Raw genomic sequence first — 18,655 nt, 5'->3', positions numbered from 1 at the left:
CAGTGCATGTTCCTAGGAGCTACTATGGGTTTGACAGGGGGGTGGGGTGGGGGGCATTTTTCTTAGCGGTGACAGATGAGAAGCTGCCTGGAGATGGCTGATGAGGGTAGAGTGTCATGCTGAGGGACAGGACAGAAGCCCTCACTCTGGCTGGTTCATTTCACACATTTCAGTACTTGGGAACACAAATTGTTATCCCCTCCCCCCCCTTTATGAACGAGCAAGTATTACACAAAAGTATCACACAGAAATGGGACACCGGTTCCCTGGTTGAGGCTCTTTGTCACTCTGAACGGATTCCAAAGGGACATCTATCTGTGTGGCAGTACAGGAATACCTAAGGCAGGAGTGGGAACAGCACGTAAGAGTAATCATGAAGGATCTTGGGTCCCCCGCACCCAGCCCGATTTCATTCCTGCTGTCCCCTTTTCTCCCAGGGTCTAACATGAAGGCCAGGACAGTGGGGTGAGAAGCTAGGGGGCGGGTGACGGACGGAGAGTTCTCTCAGCTGTGAAGCAGATATCTGAGGGCCCGGCTTCGGTTTGGTGAAATGCCATAAACTATGGGGCAGGCGAGGCTGGCACATCCTAGAAGGTTCCTCTCCGCTGTTGGGAGATGTGGTTCAGTGGATACCTGCACAGCCTCATGCCCTGTGATCTCAGAGACAGGACCCAGGAATGAAGACCTCGCAAGGTACAAGTAAGGTCAGACACAGCCTCTTTGCCCCATCCACTCGCCTCCAGAAATGGGTGGCTCTCGCCAAATGATTACAGGCTCATGTTCAGATCGAGGTCCAGGATTCCCATGGGGCAACAGCTCCCTCAACAGTGAAATAGTTGGTTTTAAATATTCAGATTTGGCCCCTTTACCTGCTAAGACCTCTGGAATAGAGGAGAAGGTAAGGCCGTGGTTCGAGTGTGTGGCTTCCAGATGGGCCATAGTGATAGCCTTTGTTGGGAAATGACTACAGAGAGCATCTAGAGAGTTCTGGTGGAACGGGGGAGCTGGTGAGGAGGGGGGTGGTGGTCACATGACCACCCTCCTCCCAGCCAGACCTGCTCCCGGTGGACATTCTGAGACAGTGGCTGCCCTTTTCCTCCCCTTATGAGTCGGGGCCCCTTCAACGAGGTGGGAGGGTAAAAGTTGCCACTTGTGCCCAGGATCCACACCTGTGTGTACAGCTGTTGACCAGCAGTTTCCCTGATGCAGTGATTCTTGGCTGGAATTACACCCTTGACAAGTTTTTTACAACCTGAAATACCCCATCCCCAATCTAAAACCATTGGATCAGCACCTCACGGTTTTGGGGCCCAGGCAGGTATGCGTGTGTGTTCCTGTCCACCTGTCTAGCTTTCAGGTGGGATTAGAGACTGGAGGTAGACAAAGCACAATGTTAGCCATCCCTCTTGCTCTAAAGAACTTTCAGTTGCCATGAAAACGAGTAACCTTTGCCCAGGGCAGGAAATGAACCAGCTCCTGAAGTCTGGAGCTGGGACGGAGTCTTGATTTTGTTGGGAACCGAGTTACAGCAGCACAGAGTGGGGAGGGACAACCGGCAATCATGTGCTTCAACTCTCCTCTCAGCGCAGAACCTCCCCAGGACCCCTTTGCCACCTGGGTCATCAGCCAGCTATTGAGCAGAAGGAGGAATTCACGCCTCTGCTCGCCGAGAGCGTAGTGGGAGGAAGTTTCCAGGCAGCCCCTTTGCTTCCTTTACCCGAAGGCCCCATCTTGCCTTCTACAGAGGGGCTGACTTGGAGCGGAAGGCTGGGTTGGTCTCTCTCTGCACTTTGCTTCTGGTCAGGGCCCATTTGGGGACTGGGTCTCGGATGCCTGCAGCGCACCCCTCACCCCCATCAGAAAACCTCATGATGGGGCTCCGACTCCCTTCCAGCTGAGCTCTGGCTGGTGCTGCCGCTGCCTGCCGCCCCGACCTCGGTGAGGTTTCCAGCATGGACTGCTCCCTGGGCCTCCTTTCTGGAGCTGTCTTGAGAAAGGAGGACCCCTCTCGAGCAGCCACATGGGAAGCATCCGGCTGCATTTGGATTCCTCCTCCCTGCCCGCCCTCTGCTGTCTGTGTAACCTTCCCTCTGGAGCCAGGAATACCCTGGCCATTCCCACCATCTCGTCCCAGACTAATTGTGCTTTCTCTTATTTTGTCCTTTCAGAAAAGCCAGAGTTGGTATAACGTAAGTATCCCTGTTTCTCTTCTTGTCCGGGCACGTGGGAAGCGGGTGGTGGATGGAGGTGGTTGGGGAACGGAGAGGTGGCGAGGAGAGGTTTGGCCGCCCCGTGGGCTTGTTCAAGCAAGCTCAGGGGCCCCTGACCAGCCCCCTCCCTGAAACACCAGATAGACTGGTTTTCCTGTGCAGGAGGACAGGACTGCTGGTGAGGGAGGATTTGATTCAGGGAGACCTGGGAAGGATGGCCCTCCCCTCGACTCCTGGACGGGGCTCTTCCAGCCCCAGTGGAGGGGCCCAGCTGGGGGAGGCGTCCAGAGACCAGACAGAATTCTGGGACTCGGACAGCCCCGGGGCCTGAACGTAGGGGCAAAGTTTCCTTCCTTCAGCCAAGACATTTTGGGGGCAATGCAGCCAGAAAACTTTCCCCCGTTAAGTAGAGAGGCTGTCCCATCTAGGAGAATTTGACTTCTGCCTCAAGGCACACCTCAGTAGTCCCGAGGGGCATCTTCCTTCTAGAAGACGCCCACTGCTCCTGGGTCTGTGATGGAGGCGTAGCCTGATGTCGTCCACGGTGGTGGCTCAGCCAGCTGCTGCAGACCCAGAAACTGTTTTGTGGGGTAAACAGTCCCTTCCGAGACCCCAACCCCCATCGCGTAGACTGGGCTGCAGCAGTTTGAACTTTTCCCCCTGGAGAGCAGCCGGTTGAAGTCTCTCAGCTGGCCCCTGCCACCGAATTGTACTCTGCCCTCTGGAACTGCCTAGTGGAGAGCCTGGCCTCAGGTCAGCTGTCTTTCCTGCTCCGAGTCTGCTGTTCCCCACCCTCGAGTCTGATTGATCATGCAGGTACCACCTTCCCCAGCACCGGGCCGGGCCTCAGCAGGCTTCGGGGGGGGGGGGGGGGCAGCAAGTGTGGGAGAAGGTGGCCGTGAGTGACAGAGCTTGTGGACACGGGGGCGGGGGTGGGAGTGGGGAGGCTTGGGTTTCACGTAGGGACTTGGGTCAGGATCGCTTGTGTGTACGTGCGGGCTGTGTTCCCACAGGGCTCAGTGATTCCCCCAGGTCAGGTACCTCCTGCTGCTCCGTGGGGAGCTGTGCCCCTCTGGCCTGGCACAGCCAAGGCAGAGGTTGGGGGGCCTCGCTGACTGAGGCGGCCTGTGTCAGGGAAAAGCCGGACCGTCCCCTCTCATTCCCCAGCCCTTCCCTGTGGACCCACCTTGGTCTTTACCCCGGCGCTGCTTACAGCTCACCTCCTGGAGGAGAGAGACGCCGCTTCTGTGAGGGAGGAGGGTGGGGGCCGCTTTCCTGCGAGCTGCGCAGGGGCTCCAGCGCCCCTTGCCTGACGAAACCTCCGCCCCAAAAAGTTGCATCCCCGAAAGGAACGGGAAGCAGGTGGCTGCAGACGTGTCAGACCATCGAAACTTCCAAATCTGGACATGCAAGTGCCCATCTTGGTTGCCGGCCCCCATCCTCGCCTCTTCTCTCTCTGTCCCTCTCGCTCTCATTCTCTTTCAGTCAGGCTTCTCTGTTCCACCTCGCTTTTCCTTGCCTTGGCTCTTCCATCTGGCTCCTCCTCCCTCTCCCCTCTGACTCCCGTTCTCTGGCCGGCTCTCCCTTCCTGTCTGCCACCGGCAGGTTCCCCACACTCTCCCCTCAGCGCCTCTCCCAGCCCCGCACATCACTGCTGGCGGCTGAGGGAAGGACAGAAGTGGACGCTGCCTCTCGCAGGCCAGCTGGAAAGGCCAGCCACCACGTGAGGCCCAGAACTCAGGCGTTCCGGCGACAGATAAGTGGGAGATGGTAGAGGAGCCGGGCCGCCAGAGCCCTGCTTCCTGACCGATGCCCTGCGGCTGCAGACCCTCGCTGACCGCACGTCTCCCTCTAAAACGGGCCTCCACTCCGTCTCGTCTCCCGGGCCTTCCTGGGGCTCACAGATGGTCCGTGTCTCCTCCGGCCTCCACCCCTCACCCCGCATGAATCCCAGAAACATTATCTATCGACTCTCCCCTTGGCACGAGTCATTAGCTCACAGAGGCCAAGTGCACAGGGGGACTCTTTGCAGAGCAGCATTTAGCGTTCCTCCTGATGACCGCTCTCTTGGACGCGTGCTTCCACTCTGGGGCTTCTTCCAGACCCCACGAGCCCCCTCCAGAAATGTTTTCCTGTGGCTCCCCTTTCCTCTCCCCCCTGATCCCGCATTGCCAGGCAGATGCGGTTCCTTGTCTGCCTTCCTCCCCGGCTGCCTCTGTGGAGGTCTGACACGGGACAGGGACAGGCCACAGAATGGGATGATGTGTCAGAAGGACAGAGAAGGGCTAGGTGGACGCTGGGAGGACGAGGCAGAGCCGAGCAAAGGCTCGGGCGCGGAGAGGTGACGAGGGACCTCCAGCCGGCCCGAGCCAGAGGTGTGAGGAGCTGTATCTAGGTGACCTTTCCACTTTGCCTCCGTGTGTTTTTACATCAGGAGGGAGATCAGTGGCTAGCATAGTGGGTAGAGCCCTAGAAAGGCTGGCTTCAGATAACCTGGGGTGAAAACCCTGCTTTCCTTCTGAGGCCGAGGCTGGTGCCTGGCCCACTTCTGGGTGTCTGGGGGGGAAGCCAGATGCTGCCTGTTCCACACAGCAGGTGTCATCCCCTGCCCCCCCTCCCCCCACCCCGTCTCTGCCCGCTCTGATGGTACCAGTGTGCTCATTATCTGTAGCACGGACTTGAGCGTGACCGTTCCCCGAGTCACCGTTGCCCTGCCTCGATCAGGAAGAAGCCACCACCTGGGTGTTTCCCCAGAGCCACCTGGATCGATGCACACGGGTGTGGGGTGCCCTCATACCCCCAGTGCCTGTGTCCTTGGGTGGCTGGACACCCCCCTGCTGTGTACCACGTGTGTGCCTGTGCTCTCGCGTGCAGAGGCCCCATCAGGAAACTTCAGTTCAAACCGCTCCCCTCCTCTGCACTGCCCCCTGATAGTCCATTCATGGTTTTCCAGAAGACACTTACTGTGTTGCCCCATCCCCCCTGCTTATCTCTACTGACAACTCTCTTTGTAATCTGTCCCCTGACACTCGTGGTGGTGGTGGCTGATGTGCCATCATTGACAGGATGGGCAAAGGCTCTGTAATCCCAGCTCTGGAGACAGTCACAAATGTCCTGGTCAGATTCAGGAGCGGGGGGGGGGGGGGGGGGTCATCGCAGAGCTGCTGACCACCGAGAGAACATCTCAGGTTGTCAGAGTAGCTTGGGTGTGCAGCTCCCCGCCCACTCCCAGCTCCCTCCTTACCTGCCTCCCTTACACATTTTACTGTCTAGCCAGGGAAGACCTGTCAGCATGATGGCAGACCAACCGGGCCTAAAGAGTGGGCCCATGGCAAGAGGTGGCTAGGTCCTGAGACGTGGAAAGGCTGAGGTGTGAGGGCTTCTGGTCTCTAGCCAGGGATGTGACATGAAGGTCAAGAGTGGGATATGAAGGCAGTGCAATTCACAACTGCCCTAAGGCCCTCCCAGGCCTGTTTATATCTACGCTTCTTCCCCTCAACCCTTCCCCCTCTACTTACTTGACCATACCAGCTTTATTCACCGAGGCCCCCAGCCTGGGAGGCACAGCCCCTGGCAGACCTGAGCCAGAGGGATGAGCAGAAACAGGGCTTTAGTTTGTGGAGGGAGCCAAGGGCAGAGTTGGGAGTGGAAGGGGTGTAGTCTGCCCCCCAAAAGATGGCGCCTGCTGGGTACAGTGGGCTCGCTTCTTGGAGGAAGCAGTCACAGCTCTCCTGTCCGATGCCTCGCGTGGGCACAGGTACCGTCCTCTTCTGCGTCACCCCTTTCGTGGCGGTCAGTGGTCATGGCAACCCAGGGAAGGAGCTTGTCTGAGGTCAGAGGTCAGGAGCCTAGACCCTGGTGGCCGGGAGAGACTCAGTGCCCAAGTTGCCCCATGCCCCTGGTCGGGGATGCTGGCTTTTTGGTGGCGAGGAAAGCGATCGCGCCAATCCTACAGAATGACTGACCAAGGAGGCCTGGCAGGCACGATATTGAGAGCAAGAGAACAAAGCTCTGTGGGCATGAAACCGGGGACATTAGGGGGACAGTGTAGAAAATGGAGAGTCTGAGAGACGACCTGCTGACAGCCTCGGCAGCCTGTTCTTTCCAGGTGGGGCCACCTGTCCTTCCTTCAGCTCTGCCCGTCTGTCCGCACCTGTTTACCCATGGTCTCCAAGAGTCTTCCTGACCTCTGCCCCCCGACCCCCACCCTTCACCTTCTCTAGAATGGTCCCGTCTCTCCTGATGAGAACCCCTCCCAGTCCTACCCCCTCCTTGACTTTCTGCACGATGCCGTCCTGCCCCCATCTCTCTCCTCTCTGTTCATTGCCTCCCCCTGTCTCCTACATCTGGTTTCTCCCTACCTGGACTTGGCTGAAGGGCCAGGATTTCCTTTGAGGGTCTTAATTGAATTCTTCTCAGGTGAGGCCAGGACTCCTCCAAAATCCATCTGTTTTTTTTCCTGGGCTCCTCCACCCCTTCCCTCCCCGTGTCATACCCAGGGAGGGGGTACCACTTGGTCCCAGCTCCCAGTGTTTGCCATAGAGTTAATGTTTAGCTCGGGGTCATTTCCCTCGTCTCAGCCCCAAGCTGCCTGACGTCCTGCCTTGCCCAGCCCAGCCCAGCCCATTGTCGGGGGTGTAGGAGACAAAGGCTGAGCGCTGAGACTTGTCTCTTAAGAGTTATCTCTCTGGGTGTATCCTGCCTATGCCTCACCCGACCCACCGAGGTCATCCCTTTGTTTGGCCTGCAGCAATAAACAAACGTTTCTGGGCAATTACTGTAAGGATGCAGCTTTCGTGGGTGTAGGTACTGCCTAGATCTTGGGGTCTGGTATGGCCCAGGAGGGAGGCATTCTGGTCACCCTGCAAAATGGAACTACTCGGTTCTCCTGCTATACCGCAGAGGGTAGGGCTGACACACACAGGCCAGAGAGAAGCTCAGGTGTATGGTTTGAAGAGCGTAGACAGGGACTGGGCACCAGGAAGCCATGCACGTATTACTGGATCTGTGTGGCTGTGCACACAGGAGATGCGACGTAAACAGGAACAGTTCTAGAAGTGTATGAGGAATGCGATCGTTTGGTAAACAGATTTGGAGCAGCAGACATCTGGAACACGTCATGCTCGGTGCTGTAGAAGATAGAGGGCTGTTTGAGGTTTAGACCCCTCCTGGGGAGGACAGCGGTTTGATGAAGCTACCTGCCTGCGCTTGTGACGGGTGGAGGCCGTGGGGCTGTGTCCGGTGTGCAGATGCTAAAGACAGGGAGATAGGAGTTTGGGAAAGGAGTCAAGCTCTACTTTCTCTAAAACCTTTTAACCGGGAAACCCTGGGCTCCTCAGAGTCAGAATCTGGGAGTTTGGGAGTCAAGGATCTCCATCTGTAATGCATTCCTGTAGTCCTTCTAAAGCATGCTCATGTTTGAGTGCCGCTGGCTCTAACCTTGGAAACTCCTAGGCCAGAGGCCCCTCCTTCATCATGTGCAGACTTGGGACCCCTGAGGCAGACACAGTGGGCATAGCTGTGGGGCGTGGGGCAGGTGCCCCATTTGTTTCAGAGGTCTGACTTTTCCTGGGGTCCCAAGTCCAGTCTTCCCAGTCCCAGGGCTATCTCTTCGCTGCCCCCGCTTCTGCCTGGACCCCTTCCTGGCCCCATTGGCTTCAGCTCCCAAGATCCCAAGGATCTTGATAATCCTTGAGCTAAAGTTCTTTGACTATTTTAAATTAAAATAGGTGAGCCATGTCTCCTTTTGACCCCGGGGTCAGATTCTCTGCTCTTAGCATTGCTACTTGGCCCTCAAGGTCTGAGGAGCTGCCTGGGAATCCTTTTGGCCTTCGGTCCCCCTCCTGCCAGTGCTGGAGGCAGGGCAGGGTCCCCGGAGCTGGTGACGTCAGCTTCTCCAGGCGATCTGCCCGACTTCTCCCCCCTGGCATATCTACAGTGCGAAGAGTCCAGCTTCCCGACCTCCTGCTGCCCCTGCGCAGAGGGTAGTTGGTGGACCGGTGGGTCAGTGAGGGGAGAGTGTGCCCCCAAAGTCCCTGGCCGTTAGAGTCTCCGATTTCAGATTTCACCACAGCAGCAGTGCTCCTGGCACCTCCCCCACCCCCTCCCCCACCAGGAGCCCCGGCCAGCTACTTTCCATTGCAGGAAACATCTGCTGGGGAGGCCAGGCTAGGCCGGGGGGTTACTGGAGGACGTTGGCCAGTACCGTCACCCAGATCCTGTAACTTGAAGCATGTGGAGGGCTCTGGCCCTGCCCGCCCACCCACCCTGCCTCCCTCCTGCCACGGGCGGGCAACTCTAACAAAGAAGTTGTTTGCTGGGCAGCTAAGCAGAGCACGGTCTGGGAGGAAAGGGGTGTGTGTAGGGGTGGGGGTGAGAGCAGGCCTTGTTGCCACAGCCAGTGGTGGCCGCTCTGCCTGGGAGAGGGCCATGAGTCATAGGGACCGGCGCCCGCCCAGGGAAGAGATTGCACGGTGAACAGCCCGCCTTATGGGACAGGCCAGACAGAGCTGGGAAGCTGGGAGTTCATTCTCTCCTGGGAGTTTCTGACCAACTATGAGCTGTGTGTGAGTAACCGGCGGGGTGCACCTGTGCACCTGGCTGTGGGGTCATCCTCTTCCTGTGCAGTCGGTCTGTCCTCCAGGAGCCTGCTTGTTCAGAGCCCTCAGCTGGCCCTGTGCACCTGCCGTGTGTCTGCGTCGTCTGGCCCCTGCCTGCCTCTTGAAGTGGCTGTCCACATTGACTAGAGGAGGGGCTTCACCACATCCCCTCTGGGTCACCCTCAGCCCAACAACCGGCCACACTGTGGGAGCCAAAGTGGGACAAAGCAAAACCTGGCCATGGGAGACTGGCTGGCCAGCCTGTCCCAGGAACCATGCGGACGACACCCTCCCACTCGTGAGGTTCCGTGCTGAGAGCAGAGCTCTAGGAGGGAAAAGGAGGCCGGGCAGGGTCACGAAGGCTCTCTGCCAAGCCACCAGAGGTTGCCCATCTGTGTCCAGCCCAGACAAGACGGACTGTTTTCATCCTGAGGGAATCAGAGCTCAAGGAGCGGGGCTCCACTGGGAGGCGGAGCCGTGGGGAGCAATGGAATCTCTGACGGAGTCTGGGGTCCTCTGGAGCCTCCTGCTGGAGCAGGACAGCCAGCCTTTGCAGTGGTACCTGAAGAAGTTTCCAGATACACCTGCTGGTGCAGAGCTCTGCTTTGGGCACGGATCTGAGGAAATCCCAGCCGTGAGTGTGCCTCCCAACCCCTCCGGGCCTGAGTGACATTCCGCTGGGCCTTTGTAATTCGTCACTTGGCCCCAGATCACCCAGGGGCCCCAGATCTTGATAATCCTTGAGCCAAAGTTCTTTGACGATTTTAAATTAAAATAGGTGAACCATGGCTCACTTTTGGAGAAGATTGCTTTAAGAGCGGGCTGGGGGGGCGGGGGTTGCGGGGAGCAGAGGGTCAGGTCTCTTGTGTCACAAGGATCTATGGTGGCAGGTCGTCCTACCGTGTATTTACTTAGAGTTTAGGAAGCAAAGGCGGCCGCCATCCACACCGGCAGCCAGCCGGGAAGAAATCGGAGCATTTATATGCAAGACCAAGTTGAGGAGTCCCTACACCCAAGCCACTTGTTGTAGAACTGGCCGAGGTCAGAGGTCAAGGCGGGATTTGCCCTCCCCCTCCGTACAGCTGCAGCTTTGTTCTGAGGAGAGGGGAGGAGTGGCTCCCTCCCTTTGCCAGAGGTTTGGTGTGGAGATTATGGCCAGACACCATGCACTGTGCACCTCTGTAAAATGCCCGAGTTCCCAGTGGAAATCCGGGTGAGGGAGCACTATGGAAAGCCCATTAGGAATAGGAACACTTCTGGGCTTCAGGTAACTGGATGCCTGATGCCCGCTTTCACCTGCAGGGGGCTCGGGGCCATCTGGTAGGCTGGTCCTCAGGCTGATAACTGGAGTGTGGTAATGAAGACCCGCTTGATCGTTGCATTCATTTAAAAACAATTAATCGTGGTAAGGAACATAAAATGTTCCATCTTAAGTATTTCTCAGTTCAGTAGCATTAAGTGCATTCACACTGTACTGCCACCAATTTCCAGAACTTCTTCCCCTTGAAAAACTGAAACTTTATTACCACGCCCCTGGACAAAAAGACCCACTCGTGGGCCTGAAAGGCTAGCGGGGGCCCCAAAGCAGGTGAACATCTCATCCGCAAGAGAGCGTGCTCTGCTGGGGCATCCTGTCGTTTCCTTCTTGGCACCGAGATCCTAAGGCAACATGGAGACGTGACTCCGACCAGGGGCTCTGGACCACCTTGGTTCATGCTCTCCTCTCCCGCTTGGTAACCACATACTTTGGACAAGTTGCTTAACCTCTCTGTGCCTCAACTTCCTAGTGTGTAAAATGGGATAATGAAAACAATCTGTGGCCAAATGAAATGATGTATATGAAGGGCTAACAATGACAATGCTTGGTACATGGTAATAACTCATTTTGTGTTAACTTAACTATAGCTCTAGAAGGGGCGCCTGGGTGGCTCAGTCGGTGAAGCATCTGACTCAGTTTTTGGTTCAAGCCCTGCGCCCGGCCCCACACTGACAGCTGGAGCCTGATTGGGATTCTCTGTTTCCCTCTCTCTCTCTCTCTTCCCCTCCCACACTCATGCATGAGCTTGTGCATTCTCTCTCTCTCAAAATAGATGAATACACTTAAAAAAAAAAAGAAGGTCAGACATAATTAGGAACTTACTGATGATCAGGTGGTCAAGCAGGGGTTTTCATTGTGCAGGCTCTGTTCTGCAAGGCCAGGCAGCCAGTTAGATTGGATATCTCAGTATCGGTTTGGAGCTATCATATAGGCCAGAGGAGTGTTATATTGGGAGGTCTTTTCTAGCCACAGGAGAGGTTGGCTTCTAGATACTCACTCCCAATGGCCCTGATACTTGGTTCAAACACACGGCAGGTGATTTTTGCAGTTTGGGCTTCTGCAGCATAGCATTGCCTGGGGGGTGGGAGGTAGCACGGCATCCACTGGAAATCTCTTCCAGAAATCCTCCCCAAACTGAAGTCCTGTCATTACGTCTCCTTCAACTTCCTGTGATATTCCTCTTCCCTCTGGCACAAAAGCCATTGAGCCACTTAGCTCAGGTAGTCAACTGCAGGCTCTGAATGTGGTCGGGCCACAGCCTGAGTTTGCTCACAGGCCAGCGAGCTTCACAGAAAGCCAAAAACGAACAGTCTAAGGTGCATTTCATTGCAATTCATTGCACCCAGCTGTATGTCAGTGGATTCCCAGGGAAGTGGCTGAGAGAGTGTAAATGGCCAAGATCTATCTGTCGCCATCATCAGGACAATCTGTGTGCACCCGTGCACTCCTGGCATAAGTAGGTCAGTGAACCTCCTGGGTGGAGTACACATGTTTCTCTGTCGCAATGCATGGCTCTTCTGGGTTGTGCACCTGTCTTCCTGTATCATCCTCGGGTACCTTTTTTTTTAATTTTTCATTTTAATTTTAAGATTGTAAGTTTGGAAAGATCAGGATTCCTGTCTATTCAACTGGCTGATGGAATTTCCATGGAGGATTTGCTAAGGTGGTTTATGGGTACGAGCCTGCACGGAGGCACCCAAAAAGCTAGGTGGGCACAGAGTCACCTGGTGGCACCAGTGATGGGAGGTGAGCTCAGGACCAGGAATCCAGAAAGCTGCCCCTGACCAGCTGGAGAAACCTTGGGGAGGGGTCTCCTCTCTGGCCTTTGTTTCCTCATCAGTAATGTAAGTGTTGGAGTGGATAGTCTTATAAAGGGTGGGGAGGGAATGAAGGCTGCGTGCCTCTAGTTGCCAGGTGTGCTTTTAAATTCTCTGTGTGCTTACTCTAGTACTAGCTTTATGGGTTTTTTAAAATCCAGTCTTGGTGAAGTGCAGGTCTTCTCCCTGCCCCGTTTTCCTGAGATATAATTGAGATGTCACATTGATATAGTCCTCCATTTTGATTTCTTTTTTTTTCCTTGTTGTGAATTTCATACACGGCCAAGTACTTACTGTGTTAGTCATGATAACCACTTCTGAGGGATGCACTGAGTACCGTCATATTCTGGGTCCTCCCGGGGGGCTGAGGGAGCCCTTCTGAGCCCCTGTTTCACTGTCAAGGTGGTACTTCCTGCTGGCAGAAGGCAGGACAGCAATAGCTCTCATGGTGGGTCCCAGGAAGCTCCCTGGACGTGTCCCTCCTTCTTTTCTCTTCTTGGAATGCAATGTGGGCCCTGCTTCGTCTGTTTGACGTTTTTGCGTCGATGGCCACTTTTTCAGTGGCAGATTCTCTCCGCGGTGTTTTTCCATAATACCGAAGCTCCCTTTGCCTAACCTGGCCGCTTAGGGTCTGTGGGATAACAGGGCCTCATCTTTGCCTTTTAAATACGCAAGCAGGTGCTTTTCCTGCATCTGCCTCCCCAGCCCCACGGAACCTGGAAGCATCCTGCTAACCTTGGCCGTTGTCGTGCAGGTATTAAGCCCAACTTACAAGCAGAGAAATGAAGACTTCAGAAAGCTCTTTAAGCAACTTCCAGACACGGAGCGCCTCATTGTTGGTGAGCTGGGAGACCTGGGGATGGAGGGCAGGGGGCAAGAAGGAAGTCTGGGATCCCAAGGACAGCACTCAGGCTGCTTCTGTCTCGAGGTTGCCCACATAAAAGCCAGCCCAAGCGAGAACATCTGTCCGGGAGCAGGGAGAGAAGATGTCCAGAGCGCTGACCCCGGTGGTTGTGGCTCAGGGCTAAGTACCATGTGTGTGGTGGCCTTGACAGAAAACCCAACCTGGAAGGAGTCTCTGCCATTCTTAACCTCTGTAGATGGCCCAGCGGTGAAGGGTTGGGGTAACTGTGTAGGGGAGGGGTGTTCGTTGACTTTAAAAAAAAAAAAATTTTTTTTAGTGTTTATTTTGAGAGAGAGCATGAGCAGGGGAGGGGCAGAGCAAGAGAATCCCAAGAAGGCTCCATGCTGTCAGTGCAGAGCCCCATGCAGGGCTCAGTCTCATAAAGCGTGAGGTCATGACCTGAGCTGAAATCAAGAGTCGGACACTTAACCGACTGAGCCACCCAGGCGCCCCGTGGCCTTTTCTTTTTTTATTTATTTATTTATTTTTTTTTTTAAATTTTTTTTTTTTCAACGTTTTTTATTTATTTTTGGGACAGAGAGAGACAGAGCATGAACGGGGGAGGGGCAGAGAGAGAGGGAGACACAGAATCGGAAACAGGCTCCAGGCTCCGAGCCATCAGCCCAGAGCCTGACGCAGGGCTCGAACTCACGGACCGTGAGATCGTGACCTGGCTGAAGTCGGACGCTTAACCGACTGCGCCACCCAGGCGCCCCCCCCCCCCCCCCCCCCCCCCCCCGTGGCCTTTTCTACCTCCGACGTCTTTGCCCCGCCTCTGCCATCTCATCCATTCCTCTGCCTCCAGGCGGAAGCACGGTGATATTTCAAATCACGTGAGACACCAGGGACTCCCTTGGCCACGAGTTCAAGGGTCTCACCCACCTAGTGAGCCTAGTGAGTGGGAGGCAGTTGGGCTCCCCCAGTGCTGGTGCAGGGCACGCATGCTTAACTCGTGGTTCGCTGAAGATGCGTCCCGTCTCTGAGCTCTCTGCCCCCCATCCTACCACAGATTACTCATGTGCACTCCAAAGAGACATTCTTCTTCAGGGCCGACTCTACCTCTCTGAAAATTGGATCTGCTTCTACAGCAACATCTTCCGCTGGGAAACTCTGGTAAAGACCTGGGGCTTGCCTCCGGGGTTGTCCCCTTGGCTGTGACTGAACGAGCTGCCCCCCACCTGCCCCTTTTTGTTGACTTCGTGCTCCACCCACACCTTTGCACAATTCCTAAATGTACAGGCCGAGTCTTGAGGGATAGACCTCCTCTACCACGTCTTCCCCTCCCTCCCTCCCTCCCTCCCTCCCTCTTGGGTGTGGAAGAGAGTGTGGGAGCATCTGCTTTCGGCAAATGCAGTTAAGTATCCTGCAAGGCGTAGGATAGTTGAGTAAAAGGAACATTGGCCTCAGAACTGGCTTGTACGTTATCTGCGTTCTCCACCTAGTGAGCTGTGTGCTACTAGGCTGGTCCTTTGCTCTTTCTCTATTTCCTTATCTTAGGAGATCAAGTGGGAAGAGGTAAACTGGGTGACTTTTATGGTTGCATCCAGTGCCGGTGTTCTGTGTCTCTGTAAGTGGCAAGTAGCACGGGGCCTCTGCACGTTAATCGGACCGTGTAGACTTGAGAAAGAAGGCTCCCTGCACCAGGAGCTGAGGCACCCTTGGGCTCTAGGCGAGGCTCAGCCACCACGTCGCCCTGTGGCCTCCGTGAAGTAGGGGGCTACACCAGGTGATCTCCGAGGAGGTCCCTTCTAGGTTTAGAAATACGTAGACTGACACGTGATCTCCCCTCTCTGAACTGGGGCCATGCGAATGCTCACTGCCGACTCAGTTAATGTCTCCTCTCGTTATCCACCCTCCCTTCCCTGTGGGGTGCCAGCTGACTGTCCGTTTGAAAGACATCTGCTCCATGACTAAAGAAAAAACAGCCCGCCTCATTCCCAATGCCATCCAAGTTTGCACTGACTCAGAAAAGGTAAGTGGAGTCTGACCTTGGACTTTCTGCTCCCCGCTGCCCCTGGCCCCAAGCCTCCCGCTTCTGTCCCTCGGTTGCATGAATATGGAAGCCAGTAGTATGGCAGTGGGGGATGGTCAGGTGATGCAGATCGTGGGGGTCGCCTCCACTGGGTCAGGGTGTTTGGATTCTGAGCAGGGGTGAAGATGGAACGGCTGAACGTTGCCCTTGGAGCCGGAACACTTAAATTTGAGTCCCGTAACCGTAGGTGTGTGCCGTTGCCTCTCTCAGCCTCAGTTTTCCCGTGTATAAAGTGGAGCCAGCCATTCCTATAACACTCTTGAAGTGACATCACATATTTGGAAACACTAAATCGTAAAGCGTTGTACACATGTAAGATGTTATTATATATCCGTGTAGAGCTCCTCAAAAGGGATGAGAGTCAGGGGCGCCTGGGTGGCTCAGTCGGTTAAGCGTCCGACTTCAGCTCAGGTCACGATCTCGCGGTCCGTGAGTTTGAGCCCCGCGTCGGGCTCTGTGCTGACCGCTCAGAGCCTGGAGCCCGCTTCGGATTCTGCGTCTCCCTCTCTGTCTGCCCCTCCCCTGCTCATGCTGTGTCTCTCTCTGTCTCAAAAATAAATACAAACATTAAAAAAAAAAAAGATTTAAAAAAATAAATAAAAGAGGGATGAGAGTCTGGTAGGAAATGGATTCAGCACATCAGGATGGGGAAAATGTGGTAGGTAACATTTAGGGCAGAGAAAACACTGTGATCTTTGATCTTTAACCAGAGCCTGAAGACTGATAGCTTCAGGGCTAGGGGTGGACCAGGCTTCTGCTGAACACAGGTCCACCATGCCCTTGGACTGAGGCAGTTCAGTGGCAGCAACCATGAGACTTTGGGGTCAGATGGCATTTGGTTTGAATTCTGTTTTTCCTCACGAATCAGCTTTGTGATTACAGACGTCACCTGATCCCCACCAGCCTGTTTATTAGGTATTAGCAGTTATGTTTATTTTCCAAGGCTTTTGTGTGATTAAAATGAAGCAGCAGCATTTGGGAAGCGCCTGGATCGTGTTCAGTACCATCTGGTTTTCCATCATTTCCCCCCCGCGCGTTACACAGGGTCCCCACTAATGTGTAAGCACAAAGAGCAGGAGTCCCTCTCTCCCTGTCCTGATTGCTGTTGTATCCCAAATGTGTAAAATCGTACCCAGCACGTACCACATTCAGTTATTTGTTGACTTAATATTGAAAGGGTGAGTGGGTTAGTGGGTTTGTCTTCTCAAGGGCCAGTTCACAGCTCACCACTTAATAACCCAGTTCTAGCCGGTAGGTGAAAGAAGCTTCTTTGGAGGTGGAAAGAAAAAGAAGCTTTTATGGAGGTGAAAACCTCCACCCAGAGAGAGAAGCACTTAGCATTTAGCATTTAACATGGGTGACTGAAGGACTTGGTGACGGTGAGGACTTAGGGGGTCCCAGGTACACAGACCCCGAGGATTCATCCCCATCGCGAGAGTACCCTGGTGTCATGGTCACCGATAACTGTAGCATTTGGGGATGAATTCAGCAGCTTCTTTGTTTATTTTTGTTTTGTTTTATTTTAATTAATTAATTAAGTTTAATGTTTGTTTTTGAGAGAGACAGATAGAGTGTGAATGGGGGAGGGGCAGAGAGAGAGAGAGGGAGACACAGAATCTGAAACACCCTCCAGCTTTGAGCTGTCAGCACAGAGCCTGACGTGGGGCTTGAACTCAGCAACCATCAGATCGTGACCTGAGCTGAACGGTCGGACACTTAACTGACTAAGCCACCCAGGTGCCCCAGCAGCTTCTTTTTTTTTTTTTTTTTTTAAAGGATGAAGCACCCTGTCTCCTCCATTCGTTATATCGTGAGTCTTACCAGATATTTCTTGCTGTTTTCCCCAAATCTAGCACTTTTTCACTTCATTCGGAGCCCGGGATAGGACGTACATGATGATGTTCCGGCTCTGGCAGAATGCACTCCTCGAAAAGGTGAGTGCCGCCCAGCTCCTTCCTTCAGCCTCAGCACGCACATCCGTCCGGAATGCTCTTTCCCCTGAGGTGGGGGCCCCACGGAGAGATTGCTCTTACTGGGACATTGGCTTGCTCCAAAGCCGCCCACGTGGTTCGGGAAAGCCCCCCCAGACTCGGGGTGAGTTACGTCTTCTCCCACACGTGGTGCCGTGTGAGCAGCCTCGTCGCTGTCTGCACCGAGGCCTTCCTGGACCTCAGACACTTCAGTCCCACTGTTGTAAAATGTGCCAGCGTTTGTTTTAGTCAGGAATGGTGAGACACACAGAGGTGGAGGTGACTGTTAGGAAAGGATCAGTTTTCAGGCTTATGGGGGCCTAGAGGCAGAGGTGCATCCCACCGTGCAGAAACACACGGGGAAGTGCCAGCCGGCGTCAGCCAGGAGGCAGAGAGAGCGAGGGGGAAAGCATGCCAGAGCTTCTGTTGTGATTTTTTTTTTTTTGCAGGAAGCAATAGGTGAGGCAGGGTAAGCAGGCGGACAGGTTGAGGATCAGCTACTTTGAATAATTCCATCTGGCTTCAGGGCACAGAGACTGTCTCTGGGTGCCTGGTACCTGTCCCTGGAGTACGTAAAGCTGAATACTAGGGACCTGGACTGTAAGAGCTGGAAAAGAAGGTGGTATCCACCTCGGATTGGTCAGTCGCGTGTGAAAGATGCACTTCAGGCACGTGGTTTTCTATCTGCGGGAATTACCTAACCCCAGGAGGGGCAGTCCCGCCCCAGTGAGCAAGGCCTCAGATCCCGGAGCATCAAAAATACAGAAAATAGGGGGCACCTGGGTGGCTCCGTCGGTTAAGTGTCCGACTTCAACTCAGGTCACGATCTCGCGGTCCGTGAGTTCGAGCCCCGCGTCAGGTTCTGGGCTGACGGCTCAGAGCCTGGAGCCTGTTTCAGATTCTGTGTCTCCCTGTCTCTGCCCCTCCCCCGTTCATGCTCTGTCTCTCTCTGTCTCAAAAATAAAATAAACGTTAAAAAAAAAAAATTTTAGAATTTCTTCTAACCTGAAGATCTACAGCCCTGGCATAAATCCAGGTAACTTATTTGAGCTGAGATGTTCTGCCTTAAGTAGCTATCAACAGTAGTAACATGATAATGTGTTTTAACGTCCACTGGCCTGTTTGGATCTTCAGTTCACAACCACTGTCATTGCTGGATAAGACAGAGGGACGTCCATACGGTTCACAGGTACTCTCACAAAATAGATGTGTGCCGATTGTCCTTGACCTGGTTGTGGTCAATCAAGCCAAGCCAAATGGAATGGACAGGGAAGGGTGAATGGAGAAGGGGAGAACATAGAATGGCAAAGGCGTCCCAGGTGGGATGAATGCTATACATAAGGGCCAAAGATAGGAGGCAGGAGGTCCAGATAAAGGAAAAGGAGATGTTTCCCTCTGGCTCTGTGAGGGCCAGCACCCGCCAGCTCAGGGAGAGCCCTGACTATGCTATTCTAGGCATTTCTCCTTAGGTGGAAACCCAGAACCCTGGCTCCTGGCAATCTGCCAGCACCTGCTGCTTTTTTTTTCCCTTAATTTTTAATTTTATTTGGGGGGGGAGTGGCAGAGAAAGGGGGAGAGAGAATTTCAAGCGGGCTCTGCGCTGATAGCACGGAGCCCGATGTGGGACTCGATCCCATGACCCTGGGATCATGACCTGAGCCAAAATCAAGAGTCAGACGCTCAACCAACAGAACCACCCAGGCGCCCCAGCACCTGCTTCTTAAACCATAACCTTGAAAGGATGGACTCGGAGAATTCTCAGATTCTTCATCGAATCTATTGATGGGAAACATGCTTTATGTTTG

The 18,655-nt window shown here is 54.5% G+C and overlaps 1 protein-coding gene across 12 annotated transcripts in view; it reads left to right on the top strand.

Annotated features, from left to right (window-relative positions):
- The window catches only part of GRAMD1B (GRAM domain containing 1B), a 241,680-nt gene that overhangs the window by 199,386 nt on the left and 23,639 nt on the right, over positions 1-18,655 (top strand). For 11 of the 12 annotated variants that reach the window (XM_078432873.2, XM_078432875.2, XM_078432876.2 and 8 more), the window contains 5 exons: positions 2,169-2,189; positions 12,699-12,783; positions 13,858-13,961; positions 14,725-14,820; positions 16,734-16,814. In XM_078432873.2, coding sequence (XP_078288999.1) covers positions 2,169-2,189; positions 12,699-12,783; positions 13,858-13,961; positions 14,725-14,820; positions 16,734-16,814 — 387 coding nt within the window. Of the gene's footprint in view, positions 1-2,168; positions 2,190-5,387; positions 9,444-12,698; positions 12,784-13,857; positions 13,962-14,724; positions 14,821-16,733; positions 16,815-18,655 lie in introns of those variants that run through there. The other variant, XM_078432884.2, reaches the window with a different exon arrangement.

This window comes from Panthera onca, chromosome D1 (genome assembly GCF_046562875.1).
Source record: "Panthera onca isolate mPanOnc1 chromosome D1, mPanOnc1 haplotype 2, whole genome shotgun sequence".
NCBI classification, from domain to species: domain Eukaryota; kingdom Metazoa; phylum Chordata; class Mammalia; order Carnivora; family Felidae; genus Panthera; species Panthera onca.
The sequence above is the reverse complement of the archived record's forward strand: the minus strand, read 5'-3'. Positions and strand labels throughout refer to the sequence as shown.